The 15,277-nt window shown below is 57.5% G+C and overlaps 2 protein-coding genes and 4 non-coding genes across 13 annotated transcripts; 5 read left to right on the top strand and 1 right to left on the bottom strand.

Annotated features, from left to right (window-relative positions):
• The first annotated feature begins 616 nt into the window (after positions 1-616).
• LOC105616911 (Friend virus susceptibility protein 1) lies at positions 617-7,079 on the top strand. 8 transcript variants are annotated; one of them, XM_042231069.2, is made up of 5 exons: positions 617-677; positions 2,535-2,572; positions 3,986-4,024; positions 5,004-5,043; positions 5,465-7,079. In XM_042231069.2, exon 5 carries the CDS (start codon positions 5,526-5,528, stop codon positions 6,354-6,356), a length of 831 nt encoding a protein of 276 aa, XP_042087003.1. In that variant the 5' UTR covers positions 617-677; positions 2,535-2,572; positions 3,986-4,024; positions 5,004-5,043; positions 5,465-5,525; the 3' UTR covers positions 6,357-7,079. The 8 variants fall into 8 exon arrangements, with proteins under 8 accessions (XP_042087003.1, XP_042087001.1, XP_027833318.1 ...); XM_042231067.2 differs by having other exon boundaries at positions 4,869-5,043; XM_027977517.3 differs by having other exon boundaries at positions 617-683.
• LOC114118127 (small nucleolar RNA SNORD88) lies at positions 2,365-2,456 on the top strand. The gene has a single exon (XR_003591674.1). It is a non-coding gene; the product is annotated as a small nucleolar RNA SNORD88 (small nucleolar RNA).
• On the top strand, positions 3,809-3,899 carry LOC114118125 (small nucleolar RNA SNORD88). Its single transcript, XR_003591672.1, has one exon. It is a non-coding gene; the product is annotated as a small nucleolar RNA SNORD88 (small nucleolar RNA).
• LOC114118126 (small nucleolar RNA SNORD88) lies at positions 4,824-4,916 on the top strand. The gene has a single exon (XR_003591673.1). It is a non-coding gene; the product is annotated as a small nucleolar RNA SNORD88 (small nucleolar RNA).
• LOC114118124 (small nucleolar RNA SNORD88) lies at positions 5,303-5,394 on the top strand. Its single transcript, XR_003591671.1, has one exon. It is a non-coding gene; the product is annotated as a small nucleolar RNA SNORD88 (small nucleolar RNA).
• Positions 7,080-8,913: 1,834 nt separating the features above from the next.
• ACP4 (acid phosphatase 4) lies at positions 8,914-13,899 on the bottom strand. Its single transcript, XM_027977511.2, has 11 exons — positions 13,798-13,899; positions 13,622-13,726; positions 13,463-13,549; positions 12,543-12,689; positions 12,134-12,232; positions 11,793-11,888; positions 10,272-10,404; positions 10,109-10,191; positions 9,581-9,723; positions 9,172-9,350; positions 8,914-9,096 (listed from the first exon to the last, which is right to left on the bottom strand). Exons 1-11 carry the CDS (start codon positions 13,897-13,899, stop codon positions 8,981-8,983), a joined length of 1,290 nt encoding a protein of 429 aa, XP_027833312.1. The 3' UTR covers positions 8,914-8,980.
• Between the last annotated feature and the right edge of the window lie 1,378 nt (positions 13,900-15,277).

Genomic DNA, 15,277 nt, shown 5'->3' with positions numbered 1-15,277 from the left:
AAAACTTTTACAATCATGTCAGTTGCAAGACACTCCTCAGATCTCCAACCATACCAAGATTACAAGCTTCCAGGCGAGCCCGGGCCTCCAGCCTGCTGCTTTCGACCCAGGCGGGCGGCCAGCCTTCCAGCCTCCCCCTAGCCCCCTCCCACCTCTCACTGCGCAGGCTCGGCCTCTAACTCGGCGCCAAGCTGACGCTTTCCCGGAACACCCCCTTGTCAATCTCCGCGCTGGCCCCGCCTCCCACCCTGCGGATGGGACTGTCTGCGTAGGCCCCGCCCCCACAGCCACAGCGCTCACCCCAGCCGCGCTGGCAATCCCAGCGGCGTCGCCTTCCGGCCCCGCCCACATTCGGGGAGGGGCCGGAAGGAGCCTCTCCCCCATGGCCCGCCTCTCGTGCTGTTCACAGAATTGCCTGACTCTAATGCAGGACAATGACCCCCCAGTATTTGCTTGCTCCCATTTTCTCCGCCTCCTGGAACAACGTCTCATCTCCTGTTAGGAAGATTATTATTCTTATTTCCTTCCTCAAGCACCAAAGTACAGTTTCTGACACCGGCGTCTGTGCTGGACGCCCCGGGGCGGGGCCCAGCTGGCTCCGCGGGGCGGGCCGTGCGAGCGGCGCGCGCAATAAAGCAGAGCGCGCTGCGGGTCGCACGTGAGTTGCGGAGAGTGAGGTTCGGGTGAGCTAGTTGCTTTGTCTCCTGTTTGTGGGAGGGCGTGTGTTGGGGACTGGGTCACGCGTGACGTGTGTGCCCGGGGCTGCAGCGGGGGCGGGCATGCCGTGGTGGGGACGGTGTCAGGGCCTTCGTAAGCACTCGGCACTCGCGCCTCGAGGCGATCCCTGAGTGCTCCCTTCGGGGCGGGCAGTGGCTCGCTCGGAGAGGGTTGGTGGCTCCCTAGGGGCGCTCAGCGGGTGAAGTAGAAGTCCTGCTGCCGAAGCGAACGCGGACCCCCCGGGGCTGGGCCTCCTTTGCGCCGCAGTCTGGCTGCGCCGTGTCTGCTGCCCACGTTTCAAGGCTCCGCCATCTTGTCGATTTCTGGGGGGATTTTGCGGGGTGGGGGGAGGTAGGGAAGATAGGCTTATGACCTCAGTCTTTCTGCCTGAGGTTTTCCACTCCAGTGTTAGCTTACACGTGCCTTCCTTAGGAAATCGTTCTTACGTATTCTGATTTCGTGTGGCTGGCGTATTTGTGCGATGTAGACCAGAGGCCTCGTGGCAGGTAGAGACAGGACCTCGAGGGATGCCAAGGAAGGAGTGGGGTCTCTTAAGTGAATTACTGGGTTGTGTCAGAACCAGAGGGGAGTAATTGTCGGACAGAGCAAAGGGGGCCTTCGCTCACTTTCAGGAGTCATTCTGACACAGTCATTTAAATACCAGTTTTGTGCTCGCTCAGAACATCAAAGTTTCGTTAAGCGTTAGTTCTGGGCTAATGGGGCTTTCTGGATAGCGTTTTCCCAACTCCCGAGCAATACCACACCTCCTCCAAGGAGATCCAGCCCAGGAATAGCTAGCCGATTTTCTGTTTCCCCACCACAACCCAGCAAGAATCTCCTCCAGCTTTGTTTCTCCTTTTAGAAAACAGTTAATTTTATCCTGTTGCCTTGTCACAAGAGGAAGGCAGTTTCTCATCCATTCATCACTCTTCTGCATTGCCCCGTATATTCCCTTTTCAGGCCTTTTCGTTGTTAAAATCCCCAAACATACAGACAGATAGACGCTTAACAGGGCGTTTCGCCATGTCTGCTTTTTGTGTACTTGATGTTTTGGAAATGAATTTCTTATTTCATCCAAAATCGTTAACACAGTGTCTCTAAAATTGCATTTTTTCTATTTAATGACAGTGTTGTCATCATCCTCAATGAGATTAGTTCCTTCAGGAGGCCCTCTCCTGTCCGTTCTGTGGTCATAGTTTCTGTCATTTCCAAAATGTCTTTCACTGTTTTGTTCAAAACTGGTTGCGTTGTAAGGGTCTCTGGTGACTGCTCCTGTTGCTTGTACTTCAGGTTTCTCTTTTCCTCCGTATACACCACCCCCAACCCCCTGGACAGTTTCTTCCAAGGGATTTGCGTCTTAGTAGCCACTGTTGAGGGTCAGTAGCCTAAAGAGTCAATGCTGGAAATCTGCAAAACTGGGCTAAGGGGAGTAGTCAGTGGGTTGTCCCCTCGTGGTGGGTTTAGGATAGTCCTTTGTGGACCTGTGACACTGGGGAGGTGAAGGCGTCTTGGTGTCACCACAGGGAAGGCTGTGCGCATTTGTACCCAGTGATGGACTTCGTGTTTCCCAGTCTCTAGGCACTGTTAGCTTGCTTGGCTTCTGTCCCTGAAGGTGAGTGGCCTTGGGACCTGGTTGCAGAGGGACCCGGTCTCCCATGATGTCCAGCACTGGGCTCCGATTACTCCCTGAGGACGCAGTGCCCCCAGGACCTTTGACAACCTGGGGATCTGAGGGGCCTTGGTTTTGATGTTCTCTGGATGCCCCCCCCTGCAATACTCTCTTCCCCCACCCTCACCAAATCCTTCCTGTGTTACAGGTGTGTCTTCAAGCTGAGGGGCCACCCACCCCACCTTGGTAAGAACCCTTGCTCCCAGTCCCTGACCCACCCAGATCTAAACTATCTCATCCTCATTTGGGGTGACTTTGCATCGAGCATCTCTGGGACCTAGTTTATCTGCCAGCAGTCATGCAAAGCCCAACTGTCCTGTTCTTGGGCTTAGAGATGTTAGTCAAAAGATTGCTCTCCTGAGCCTCAGTTTCTGTGTCTGTAGAGTGGGTAAAATCCATCAGGAGCAGATGGGCCCCAGTCCTCTGCCCAGTTGGGTTGGGGATAGTGATGCCTCCTGCCTTCAAAGGTAGGGTTTGAATATGACAGGGAATATGGACTGCAGAAGGGGAAATACATAGTCTGTCCATGGTATCCATGGGGATTGGTTCCAGAGCCCCACAGGTATGGAGGGCCCAGTGTAAGTTTTTGGGTTTCAGGGGAAAAGACCCATCCAAAGTCTGATTTTCAGACTCAGCAGAAAAGCAGCAGAAAGGCTGGAAGCACTGTCATTGTCACATTGCAGGGTGGTGATGGTGGGATTTCTAGACAGTGTACCTTTCAGCAGAGTTTAGGCAGCTTCCCATGAATCATGTGTATGTAAACTGATACAGTTATCAAGTTTACCCTCAACTTATACAGTAGCCACTGTCAAAGAACATGGTTTATCTGGAGACTGTCACAAAATGTTCCAAGTTTTGGAGAATGTTTCACAATTGTTTCAACAGCTAAATCATCAAATAGGCATGGGTATGTGTGTTACCCGAAAACAAACAACTGTTCCCAGTTCTAGGAGGGTTATTTTCCTCCTCTATTCAATGAAGTTTGGGCCTCAATCTGTATTTCCACTAATAAGGTTGACCTGAGATTGATGGAAATAGATTACTCTCTAAATACATACTATGGAGAACTGAAAGTGTAGTCTCTAGGGAGGTTTAGATTCTTGCTGACAAGTACCTGAGGGGGTGAGAAGCTGTGTCCTCTGAAGGCTTAGCTCAGAATGGGGAGCATCGGAACATCTTTTTGGAAGGGCTCTTCTCTTCCTCCAAAGTGATGTGGGCCGAGAGGGAGTTTCTGGGGAAGTGTGGAGTTGGGAGGATGCCAGTTGGGCGGGGATATGTGAAAGGGCCGAGAAGAGGAAGCCCTGAGGGATGTGTAACACCTGTAGATTTCCGAGGCAGCAGAACTGGTGAGATGGAAGTGTTTTATTCTGCATCGGCCAGTCTGAGGGCGGCAGGATTGGGGTGTGGGGTTTGAGGGGACTGGGACCCCCGTGATGTCCAGCACTGGGCTCTGATCTCCACTGAGGACATGGTGCACCCCGGGACCTTTGACACCCGGGGATCTGAGGGGGGTCCCACCTCTGGGGAGAGATGGAGGAGGGGGCATGGTTGCTCCGCACCCCACCAACCTCCAGCTCCCCGACCCCTTACTGTCTGCAGGTGGTTCCTCCAGGAGTTGAGCAGCCTGGCCACCCCTCGGTAAGAACAGAAGAGACTCCCCTTGTTATTAATACTGTGATGATCATCATCCAATTTACAGTGGCATCAATTTGTTAATAAAATGTATAGACTATGGTAATATTAATAAAGATAGCTGCTGAGCACTTAGTCTGAGCCAGGCCAGGTTTCTAAGCCCTGGAGTCATCCCCCCAGTAACCTCATGATTTGAAACAGGTGCGCTTTTACCACTATTCACAGCCGAGGTGGAGGCGCATAAAGGTTGCGATTTACCCATCCTCGGCTCCTGGCCAGGAGGGGGCTTATTTCTTCAGCCCCCATCCACATTCAGGGCAACTGGGGTGGTGGGGGCTTTCTCTGTCACCCCTCTTCCCTACAGTTGAGTATACAGGACCAAGGAGGTGGATTTTGATTCCTGGTTTTGCCACTTTTGACATTAGGGCACCTTCATGATTTGTCTACAAGGATAGGGCTGGGGCGGGGTGTGTGCGTGCATGCTGTGGACCAGCCTTCCTTGAGGTCCCAGGTCCCACCCTGCCTGGGCTTGTAGCTAATGCCTCAGCTGGTCCTGCTGGGGATCGCCCAGGAGGTGGCAGAGCTGGGGGGGGGTCCTTGAACAGTCAGCCTTTGCAAGCCACCCCCAAAAGTACTGCATGCTCCCTGAATTCCTGTGGCATCCGCTGCAAAGATGGAGGGGTGGTGGTAAGAGGAAGTGGATGCAAGAAGGGCTGGGATGAGGAACAGGCCAGCCTGGGGTTGGGGGTGGGGGGTTGGTTTGCAGAGAGATGTGTTCAGTTGGTGCCGGAAGGTGCCGTGCGGGGGACCTCCCGTGATGTCAAGCACTGGGCTCTGATCTTCTGTGCAGACGTGGTGCTCCCCCGGGACCTTTGACACCCGGGGGTCTGAGGGGTCCCGGGCTCTGGGCAGAGGTGAATGGGGATCGTGATTGCTGCACCCCACCGACCTCCTCTTCCCCACCCCCATGCCTTCCCGTCTGCAGGCAGTTCCTCCAGGAGTCAGCAGTTCCTTCAGCCCTCCCGGTAAGAACAAGTTCTTAGTGGGTTGGCCAATGCCCTAATCGTATCGAACTTATCCAATGTAGAGATGGTGGTGGTGGTATCCGTACAGGCAGATGCTGAGCACTCAACTATGAGCCAGGCACAGTGCTAGGCACTGAAGGCATTTAATCTTCACAGTAACCCCATGAAGGGGGCACGGTGGGTGGTGTAAGGTATAAGGGGAACAGCTTGGGGTCTGCGGAGACACCCGGTATCCGGGCTCCTGAAGAGGCCGTGCTTGGGGCCCCTGTGATGTCCAGCACTGGGCTCTGATCTCTCGTGAGGACATGGTGCCCCCCCAGGACCTTTGACACCTGGGGGTCTGAGGGGCTCCCCCTCTGGGGAGGGGTTGTGGGAGGGTGACTGTTTCCCTGCCGAACGCCCCTCCGTGCCCTTCCCGCAGCTCCGGCGGCTGCGCCCCTCCGGCCTTACCGCTGGCCCCCGCCCCTGGAACGGCCACGGCCATGGCGGGGCGGGGCGACCGCTACTACACGTACACCGAGCTCCTGGCCATCGCACGGCGCTTCCGGCAGAACCCCAACGAGCTCATGATCAGCTGGATCCTGCGGGTGTATGACCAGGGCGGCCAGGCGCTGTCGCTGAGCTCCGGGGAGCTGGCCCTGCTCGGCGACCTGACCGGCGATGCCGTCTTCAACTACCACTGCAAGGCCCTGCGGGGTGACTGCAAGACGCTGCTGGCCTGGCTGCTGCTGGCCTGGCGCCGGCGCTGGGAGTCCTTCCTGCACTTCGAGGCCACCGAGCTGCCCTTCCGGCCCTGGACCACCATGGAGGAGGGCATCCAGCTGGTACGCGAGCTGGGCATGCTCGACTGGATCTACCGTGAGCCGCTGCTCCCTGAGCCCGCCGGGCTAGCGCCGGAGGACCTGACCTTCACGCAGGGCCTGCAGCGGCGCCTGCTGACAGCCGCGCCCTCCGAGCTGCGACTCTCGCTGGTCAGCCTGCTGGTCAAGGGCATGACGGTGCTGGAGGCGGTGATGGAGATCCAGACCATCGCCGACGTCGGCCTGCTCTGGCGCCAGAGCCAGCCGAGCCGCGCCAAGCTCATGCTGGGGCCGAACCCCACGCGCAAGGACCTCATGGGCTGGCTGCTGAGCCACGGTGTACCCAAGGAGCGCGTGGACAAGCAGCCCACCAAGGTCCTCCTGGAGCTGTACATCAAGGAGGCCAAGCGTAGCCGCGGCCACGCCCCCTACGGGCTGGGGGAGGAGCAGCCCCCGCCTCCGCCGTACTCCGACCAGGCGTGCGGGGAGGAGCCACCGGTGCGCCACGACTAGGCGCCCCCTGTCCTCGGTACTGGGGCCCAGACCTTGTAGGGGAGACGCAGAGCCTTGGCTGGCGGGTCCAAGGAACCCTAAAGAGGGGTGGTGTCCGTGCCCCCAGCCACCCGTGGGCATCACCGGCTACTGCTGGTGGAAAACAGGTGGCTGGCTCTTGGCAGCTGCTGCGCGATGCGGGGAGAGAGTCTGTTACATTTCCAGTCTGTTACACTTTAGCCCGATGGGCATGGTGGGGTGGCTGCGCCTTCCGCCCCCACCGCTCTGCCTCACGGCCCCCACCCCCACCCCCCAGGCACTACAGGCCAAGTGGGAGACCCTGCCGCCCACACCGTGAAAGCACTTTGAAGTTTGTACCCTTTTTCTTAAGGTTGTTTTTTTGTTTGTTTTGGGTTTTTTTAATGCAATATTTTTTTTACTCTGATCTTTAGCAGACAACACTTGTTTTTTAGTGGTGCTCGTTTCCCCCTTTGTGAAGGACTGTCTCTTAAAAGACTTTTTCTGCAATTCCTTTCTCTTAAAATGGAATTTTGTCCCTTGCTCGCCTGCGAAGGGGACGGCCTGTCCTTTCTGGTTTCTCCAGCTGCGTGTGTGGCTGGAGGGTCTGTCACCTCCGGGCGAGGGGCACTGCGGCCAAGAATCCCAGCTTTGTGAGGATGGACAGCCCTGGCAGGTGGTACCATGCATCCATTAAAAAAAAAATACAACCCGTGTGTCACTCCCTGTGAGCTGTGGTGTTTGGGTGCTGGGGTGAAGCTGGAGCCAGAACCTTCTTCCCCTGGTGGGGCCAGGGGTTGGTTGGATGGTCTCCATTGACACACCCCTCCCCCTCACCCCTCAGCTGTCTGCAGAGGAGAGCACTGGTCTTTTGGTAGGCCGTGGGAGCTGCTCCCAGCAGCAGGGTTAAGTGAATCAGCTAGAACTTTCCTTGGGTCTTCTATGGCTCTACGGGGCTGCCCTGGTGGCTCAGTGGTAAAAGAATCTCCCTGCCAATAAAGAAGACGTGGGTTCCATCCCTGGGTCAGGAAGATCCCCCTGGAGAAAGAAATGGCAACCTGATCCAGTATTCTTGCCTGGCAAATCCCATGGACAGTGGAGCCTGGCGGGCTTGGACACAACTGAGCACGCTCACACGTGGATCCATAAGCAAGAGACTATGTTCCTGTACCCCCTCCGCCTCCCCCCCGCCCAAGACCATGGAGTGCAGAGAGCATTCCTAACCCTTTCCTGAGGCCCTGTGACTGCCCTGGAACTCCAGGGATGATGGTGGCCTGTGTGCTCATGACCCAGGCAACCTGGGGGGGCCCAGCTCCCCTGCCCCATGATGCTGGGCGGTGGGTAGTGCCAGGGAGGGTGTACTGGCCCCACTTGGAACAGGAGGGGAATATTCCTGTCCTGTCTAGCTGTGAGGACCCAGTTATTAACTTCAGCCCTTTTTCTCCCATGCCTGGGGGGTCTGGGTCAACACCAGGCCCCCGCTCCTGGTCCTCCAACTCTGCCCCATCTAATAGGCACCAAGTGGCGTTACAGAGTGCCCGCTGCACACCAGGCTACTCGTACAGTCAGGTGGGCTGTCGACAACGATGCAGACGTGATTGCTGGTACCCCAGACTACTGCTTGGTTGTAGGCAGAGCTTCCTGGGTTGAGGGGTGACTGAAGCCCCACAAGAGCAGGCCTGGCACCACCCAGTCTCAGGCACCCATGAGCCTGCTGTTCATCAGGTGTGCGGTAGCTTCCCTTAGTTCAGTGCCCACCCACAAATGAAGCTCCTGATCTGTACCTTCCACTGGTACAAATGGGACCTCAAGGCAGCCACTGGCTACCACACCCAGCAGTGCTCAGGTGGGGTCCCTCCCCCTTCAGATCATCATTGTAGTCCCTGCTAGCAGCCCACCGGCAATGTTACAGGCCCCACCTGCTCCGCTGGTTCCCAGGAGGTTAATTTCAGGGGTGGGGGAGTTTTTGCATCAAAGGAGGTGGGGCTCAGCTTAGTCGCTTGTGACCTTCAGCTGCCAGGCTTCCCTGTCCATCACCAAATCCCGGAGCATGCTCAAACTCATGGCCATGGAGTCGGTGATGCCACCCAACCGTCACGGGTTGGGGCACAAGGGCCAGTTAACCCAGAGTCACGGCCTCCGGACCAGGCCCAGCAGGCTGGCATTGGGACCAGGCTTTCAATCTCAGCTCTCTCCCAGAAGTGCGTAACCCACAGTGGGGGGCTCACCCAGAGCACAAGTGATGGCACCTAGAAACGGGTTTCCACACGTACACCCCGTGCTCCCAGGCATGTATAGAAACGTGCACATAAACACCCATACAGGTATTACCCACAGAAGCACAGGACCACGTAAGTGTGCACGTGTCAAGTATGTATATACACAAGCACTGCACGGATTCGTACAGGAGCGCACGCATGAATAGCCGTCCGCGTGCACCTGCACACAGACCCACGCACCCTTCAGCCCACACTCATCCACAGGGCCAGGTGTGGCTTCCAGGCTTGGGAGCCCGCCCCCGCGTTCCCCCGGCGCGCAGAGTAAGTCACAGAAGCCAGAGGAGCGGGTGAGCACAAGTGTTGGGATCCAAGTTCAGTTGTGGGGGAAAGGGTGCCCGGTTTCCTGGCTCACACGGGGCCCCCCCAGGCCCGCAGGCAGCCAGGTCTCCAGGCCAGTAGGCCCAGCCCCATGCTGAGGGCCGCCAGCACGGCCACAGCCCCAGCCAACAGGGGCACCACGGTGGCTGCGGGGAGAACACGGGGGTGTGAGTCACGAGACCGGCGCCCCCCACTCCCACCCCAGCGCCGAGGGCCGTCACCTGCGGGGGTAGCGGGCTCGTGGGAGCCGTGGCAGGGGATCCCGTGAGCCGGAGGCCGGGCGGGGGCCGTCAGCTGGCGGAATCGGCTTAGTGGACAGGGGGCTGGGCACCCGGGGAGGCGGAGAGTCAAGGGCAGACCAGCAGAGTCGTTGCGGTAGAAGAGGGAGACGGTGACATTCCTGGAGGGAGAGAGGAGGTATCTTGGTCCGTCCTCGCCTTCCCTGCCGCTGACTTTGAATCTGGAGAAGAGCGATTGGATGAAACATGGCGCTTCTGACTCCTATCCCTGCCAATACCGTCCCTGTAAACTCCCCCCTGTGCCTGGGTCACGCCCAGTACCGGGGTCTCCATCCCTCCTCCTCCAGAGCGTCCCGGCCCCGCCCATTTCCGGGTACCGCCCCCTCCTCACCCTGGGCGGTGGCCATCTGCGTTGTCGCGGTCCGTGTCGCCCAGGCGCCGCCGGAACTCAAAGCCGAGGCAGGCGGCGTAAGGCGGTGTGTGCCCGTCGTAGAGACCCAGGGCCCCCTGGAGGGCCAGGAGAGTGCTGTCGTGCTGCGGGCGGATCCAGGGCTGAGTCGGGGCTCCTCCAGATGGCCCTCAGACCCCTTAGTACAAATCCTGCCCCCCTCAAACCTCCTCAACCCTGGAGGCAGCCCCACCAGTTACAGGTGGTCGTTTAAGAAATATGACTGGACAGCTCAGCCAAAAAGCCTGTCCTTCCAGAAGAACTGAATTCTTTCCCATCATCACATCATCACCTCCCTTCCATCCAGATTCCATATCTGGTGATGTGATCCGGGAGTATGGTTTGGAGATATGTGTTACTCAAGGCATGAGGCTGAGGTTCCACTGGGACCATCAATCCCCCATCACCCAAATCCCACCCTCTCCCCATCTCTGTGCCCACGAAGCACTGCCTCCCTTCCCAAAGACTTACAGCGGAATACATAACCATCTTGAGTGGCAGCCCCAAGCGCTGCACCCGGGAGAAGTTGGCCAGGATGGCATCTAGCAGGATTCCTGACAGGGCAAGTCAGAATGTTAAGAACCCTGCAAAGGAAGGCGCCTGGGCCTCCCAGCCACCCGGCTCCACATCTCACCTCCGCTCAGCTGGGCCTTCTCCGCTGCCTGGGGTGGGCCCACGTGAGCTCCGATATCCAAAGCCGAGATCTGAGCTAGTGTCTGCAGGACATCTGGAGAGGCCCAGGATGGGAGGGAAAGACCATGGGCTTGCTGGGGAGAGAGGGAGGGGACAAAGTGACTGCGATGTCCTGAGCTCCTCATGCTCCCCTCAGACCCATCGGCGATGCCCCCATCAGCTGCAATTCACTCTTCCAACCCTCCTCTGATGCCCTCATAGGTGAGGTCTGGTCAGGGACTTATGGTGTGGGTAATGTGCTAAGCTGCTTCAGTCGTGTCCAACTCTTTGCGACCCTATGGACTGTAGCCCACCAGGCTACTCTGTCAATGGGATTCTCCAGGCAAGAATACTGAAGGGGGTTGCCATGCCCTTTTCCAGGGGATCTTCCCAACCCAGGGATCAAACCCACATTTCTTACCTCTACCTGCAGTGGCAGGCAATTCTTTACCACTAGCACCACCTGGGATGTCCTTGGTGTGGGTAATAGCGATTATTAACCATAGTAATGACCGTTATTGCAGAAGCCTTTATTGGAAACCCTTGGGGCTAGGGCTGTTTCAGAATTCAGACTTTGGGGGGACTTCCCTGGTGGCCCAGCGGCTAAGACTCCCCACTTCCACTGCAGGGGGTCCAAGTTCGATCCCTGATCAGAGAACTAGATTTCATATGCCTCAACTAAGACCCGGTGCAGCCAAATAATTGCTTAATTAAAAAAAATAATTCAGACGTTTGGAATTTCACAAAGGTCTGGTGATGAGAGTAGTATAAATATATATATCTCGTAACACATCCAGTGGGGACTGGGGCAGCCGCCTTAGACACACACGTTGCTCTTCCCACCATGCAATTAGGAACATTCCCATTAAGTGGGTAAGCAAGGACTGCCAGCTTCAGGTCAGCGCCTTGGGGCCCAAGCTTTGCCTTCCCGCGCTTTTCCAGTTAGGGAACTGGAGGATTGGAACAGCAAACACTAGGCCAAAAACGCCTCACTGTGTGCCAGGTGCTATTTTAAGCGCATCGCGTGAATTAACCCCTTTTGATCCAAACAGCAACCATTGTCGTTGTATAGATGGGGAACTGCTACTAAGTCACTTTAGTCATGTCCAACTCTGTGCGACCCCATAGACGGCAGCCCGCCAGGCTCCCCCGTCTCTGGGATTCTCCAGGCAAGAACACTGGAGTGGGTTGCCATTTCCTTCTCCAATGCATGAAAGTGAAAAGTGAAAGGAAAGTCGCTCAGTCGTATCTGACTCTTAGCGACCCCATGGACTGCAGCCTACCAGGCTCCTCCATCCATGGGATTTTCTAGGCAAGAGGACTGGAGTGGGGTGCCATTGCCTTCTCTGATAGATGGGGAAACTGAGGCACTAAAGGTTAAGTGACTTGCCTGAGGGAACACAAGTAGTGAGGGGCAACACTGGGATTGGAACCCAGGGCCCTTGAACCCAGGGCAGGCTGGGTGAATGGGGAAGGGGCCCACCTGGCAAATCAGAGTGTCCAGGACCTTCCACGCCTTGCGCAGCGGCTCCCCAACCAGCGGCAGCCCCGTGAAGTTCTCCAGGCGAGTCAAGAAGTCCTGCAAGCACCGAACCCGGATGGGTGAGCCTGGCAGACATCAACACCCCTAGGGTCCAGCCGTGTCCGGCCAGCCCCGCTGGCCCCTCCCAGATGCCCCGCCGGCTTCAGCCCGCCGGCCCCTCTGTGTCCTGTGGGTCCTGCCACATCCCACTGGCCCCGCCCCATCCCGGTTGGCCCCGCCCCCGCCGGCCCCGCCCCCGCCGGCTCCTCCCCATCCTGCCGCATCGGGCAGGCCCGGCTCACCGTCCAGCCCTCCAGGGCTGTCTTGTACTCGGCGGCCTCCGTGGCCTCCCTCAGCAGCTCACGGTATCGGGGACAGCTGCGCGTAGGGAACCTCAGCAGCTGGAGGAGACTGAGGCTCAGAGGGGACAAAAGTGTGACCGGGGCCCGACTGCAGGCAGGGAAGTGGGACTGGGGGGGGTCCTGTCTCCTGTCCACGGTTTCTCCCAGATATGGCTGAGCAGCGCGGGGTGGGTGGCTCACCCCATCAGGACAACTCAGCCCCAGGGAAGGCATCCTTGCTCTGGTTCCGGGGAGCCCCCTCCCCCCACCCCCGTCGGGTCCGAGCCTGGTCCTTGAGCCCCCGGCCCTCTCCATCTGAGTCTTGTCTCTCTCCATCCCTCCCGCCCCCAGGCCAGTCCAGCCCCCTGACCTTGTCCTCAGTGACCGGCACCGTGTGCACAGGGATGGGTCTCCAGGTGGCCTCGGAGCGCCCTGGGGCAGCTTCAGGGAACAGCCCCGCCAGGTTGGCCTGAGCACTCTCCAGTGTCCGGTCAAAGTCTGTGCTGCGAATGTACACCTGGATAGGGGGGTGAGACGACATGCCAGACGACCACTGTCAGGGTCAGAGGTCAACTACAGCAGCAAACCAAAAGCTTCAGATTCACCTCAGGGTCCAAGGTCAGGTGTTGGGGGTCAAAACTCAGGGCAGGTTCAAGGACCTGACCTTCAACATTAGAAGTTGGTATCAAGGGTCAGAGGTCAATGTCAAGAGCAGTTAGGGTGGGAAGTTGGATGGACACTGAGGATTAAGGGGATCAGTTGAGCCAATGAAAGTCGGAAAGGAAGATCAGAGTCACTGGAGGTGGAAAGTTAGAGGTCAAGAGGAGGAAGGCAGGTTGGAGGTCATGAGATCAGGTCAGCAGGAATGATGCTATGGTCATCTGTCAGGAGACAGAGGAAGATATAAAAAAGTCAGATTTGATGAAGGGTAGAGGTCAAAGGTTGGAGTCAGAGGGCAGGTAGAATCAATGAGGGCCAAAGACAGAATCAATCAAGTTTTGAAGTCAGAGGGTCTCACTGGAGTCAGTGAGAGTCAGAACACAGAGTTGGAGACCAGAAAATAAAAGTCAGAGTTGATGGAGGTCAGTGGTCAAGATGTGACTCAGGTCGAGATGGAGTCAGGGGTCAGTGTGGGTTAGTTGATGGTTCAGGGGTCAGAGATCAGACCTAAGGTTCAGGTCAGGTGGATGGGGGTCAAGGGCCAGAGATGGAGGCCCAGGGAGGTGCTGAAGTCAGTGGAGGTCAGAGGTGAGAGGTCACGAGGTAGGATGAAGGTCAGGATGGCTGTACCTCTTCCCGCCGGTACTCGGGGCTCAGAAAGTCCTCGTAGCGGCTCCTCAGAAAGCGGCCCAGCTCCAGCTGCTGGCGGACCCCCTCCTGGGGACAGAGCCGGCTCAGCAGACCCCTCCCCACCCCACCCCACCCCACGCTCTATCCCCAGCATCTCACCTCGGTCAGCTGGCCCAGGCCACGTGGCCACAGGGTGGATGCAACCTCCTTGTGCGGGTCAGTGGGGTAGGAGGCCAGCGGGGCCCGGTCGCCATGGCGGAACACCTGGGGAGGGGACCAGGTCAGGGCCAGGCTGGGGGACGTGAGGGGCCGGGACGGGACAGGGGGCACCTCACCACCGCCACGAAGACCAGGGGTCCTTCCGTCAGGGCCGGGGGCAGCAGCAGCAGCAGGAGGAGAGGTCCGGCGGGGTGGCCCCGAAACCCTGGCCCGGCCATCTCCACACAGCCAGACGCTGAGCTCAGCGCACTGTCTGCGCCGCAGCCCCACCTGCTCATTACCCCCGCCCCAGCACCCCCCCCACCAGAAGAGCAGGTCCCAGCACGCCTCCCCCTGGATCCAGAACCCCAATCCCCCAGGGCTTCTGTCAGCCATGGATTCACCGGGGATGCGTCCGTTTAATCTTTCCCCGCAACCCCAGGAGATGTTGATCTGATTGCCTCCGTCTCCATGGTGCGGATGGGGAAACTGAGGCACCGCCAGGGTAGGCAGTTTGCCTGAGGGAACACAGCTAGTGAGCGGCAGAGCTGGGATCTGAACCTAGTGCCCTGAGAGTGGGTGCAGAGGGAGGGAGACCCCCACCCCTGCCCCACATTCTAGACCCTGCCCTCTCCTCCCTCCCCAGTCTGCCTGCCACGTCTGTTCTTTGAGGTTCTCTTGAGCTTCTTGGTGATTTCATCTTCTTACAATGCCACTCACAGCTGGCCAAAGCCAGCATGGCCCAGAGGCTGAACACCCATACCCTGGAGCTGGGACAGGTTGGATTCAAATCCCAGCTTTGCCATATATAAAGCTGTGTGATTTGGGGCAAGTTACTACCCCTCTCTCTGCCTTTGTTTTCTCATTCATAAAATGGGGACATACACGGTCTGTACCTCGGAGAGGTTCTTTGAGAACTGACAAGTTCTAATAGATTGGGAGCCCCACTAGCTCACTGGTAATCTGCCTACCGATGCAGGAAATGTAGGAGACGCAGGTTTGATCCCTGGGTGGGGAAGATCCCCCTGAGGAAGCAATGGCAACCCACTCCAGTATTCTTGCCTGAAAAATCCCATGGACAGAGGAGCCTGGCAGGCCACAGTCCATGGGGGTCGCAAAAAGTCAGACACAACTAAGCCACTGAGCATGCACACAACGCAATACAATATATTCAGCATTACTCCAAGGGTTTACAGAATAACTACTCAATAGAGTCAGTGATTTATTGCTGGGTAACAGATCACTCTGAAACATTACGAGGACTTCCCTTGTGGTGCAGTGGATAAGAATCCACCCGCCAATGTAGGGACACGGCTTCCAGCTTCGATCCCTGGCCTGGGAAGATTCCACACGCCCTGGAGCAACTAAGCCTGTGTGCCGAGGAACTAGATCCCCGCACGCCACAGCTAAAGATCCTGTGTACGGCGACTAAGACCTGGCGCAGCCAAGTAAATAAAGGAGACCACAGAGAGCTCCCTGGTCTCTCCCATCTCAAGAGGACACATCAAGTAACTGGCCATCTGTGAACCAAGAAGCCAGCTCTCGCCAGACACCGAATCTGCCAGGACCTTGATCTCTGGATCTCCAGCTTCCAGAACTACGAGAAAGAGATTTGTG

This window comes from Ovis aries, chromosome 14 (assembly GCF_016772045.2).
Source record: "Ovis aries strain OAR_USU_Benz2616 breed Rambouillet chromosome 14, ARS-UI_Ramb_v3.0, whole genome shotgun sequence".
Taxonomy (NCBI): domain Eukaryota; kingdom Metazoa; phylum Chordata; class Mammalia; order Artiodactyla; family Bovidae; genus Ovis; species Ovis aries.
Note: the sequence above shows the minus strand (reverse complement) of the source record. Positions and strands in the feature narration are given on the sequence as shown.

Excerpts from the sequence above, each read along its gene's own strand:
- LOC105616911 (XM_042231067.2), top strand. The coding sequence starts at position 4,937 with ATGGGGATCGTGATTGCTGCACCCCACCGACCTCCTCTTCCCCACCCC. Across the intron at positions 5,044-5,464 it reads CAGTTCCTTCAGCCCTCCCG|CTCCGGCGGCTGCGCCCCTC; the intron begins GTAAGAACAAGT and ends CCCTTCCCGCAG.
- ACP4 (XM_027977511.2), bottom strand. The coding sequence starts at position 13,899 with ATGGCCGGGCCAGGGTTTCGGGGCCACCCCGCCGGACCTCTCCTCCTG. Across the intron at positions 13,727-13,797 it reads CCCTGGTCTTCGTGGCGGTG|GTGTTCCGCCATGGCGACCG; the intron begins GTGAGGTGCCCC and ends TCCCCTCCCCAG. Across the intron at positions 12,690-13,462 it reads CCGAGTACCGGCGGGAAGAG|GTGTACATTCGCAGCACAGA; the intron begins GTACAGCCATCC and ends CCCCCTATCCAG.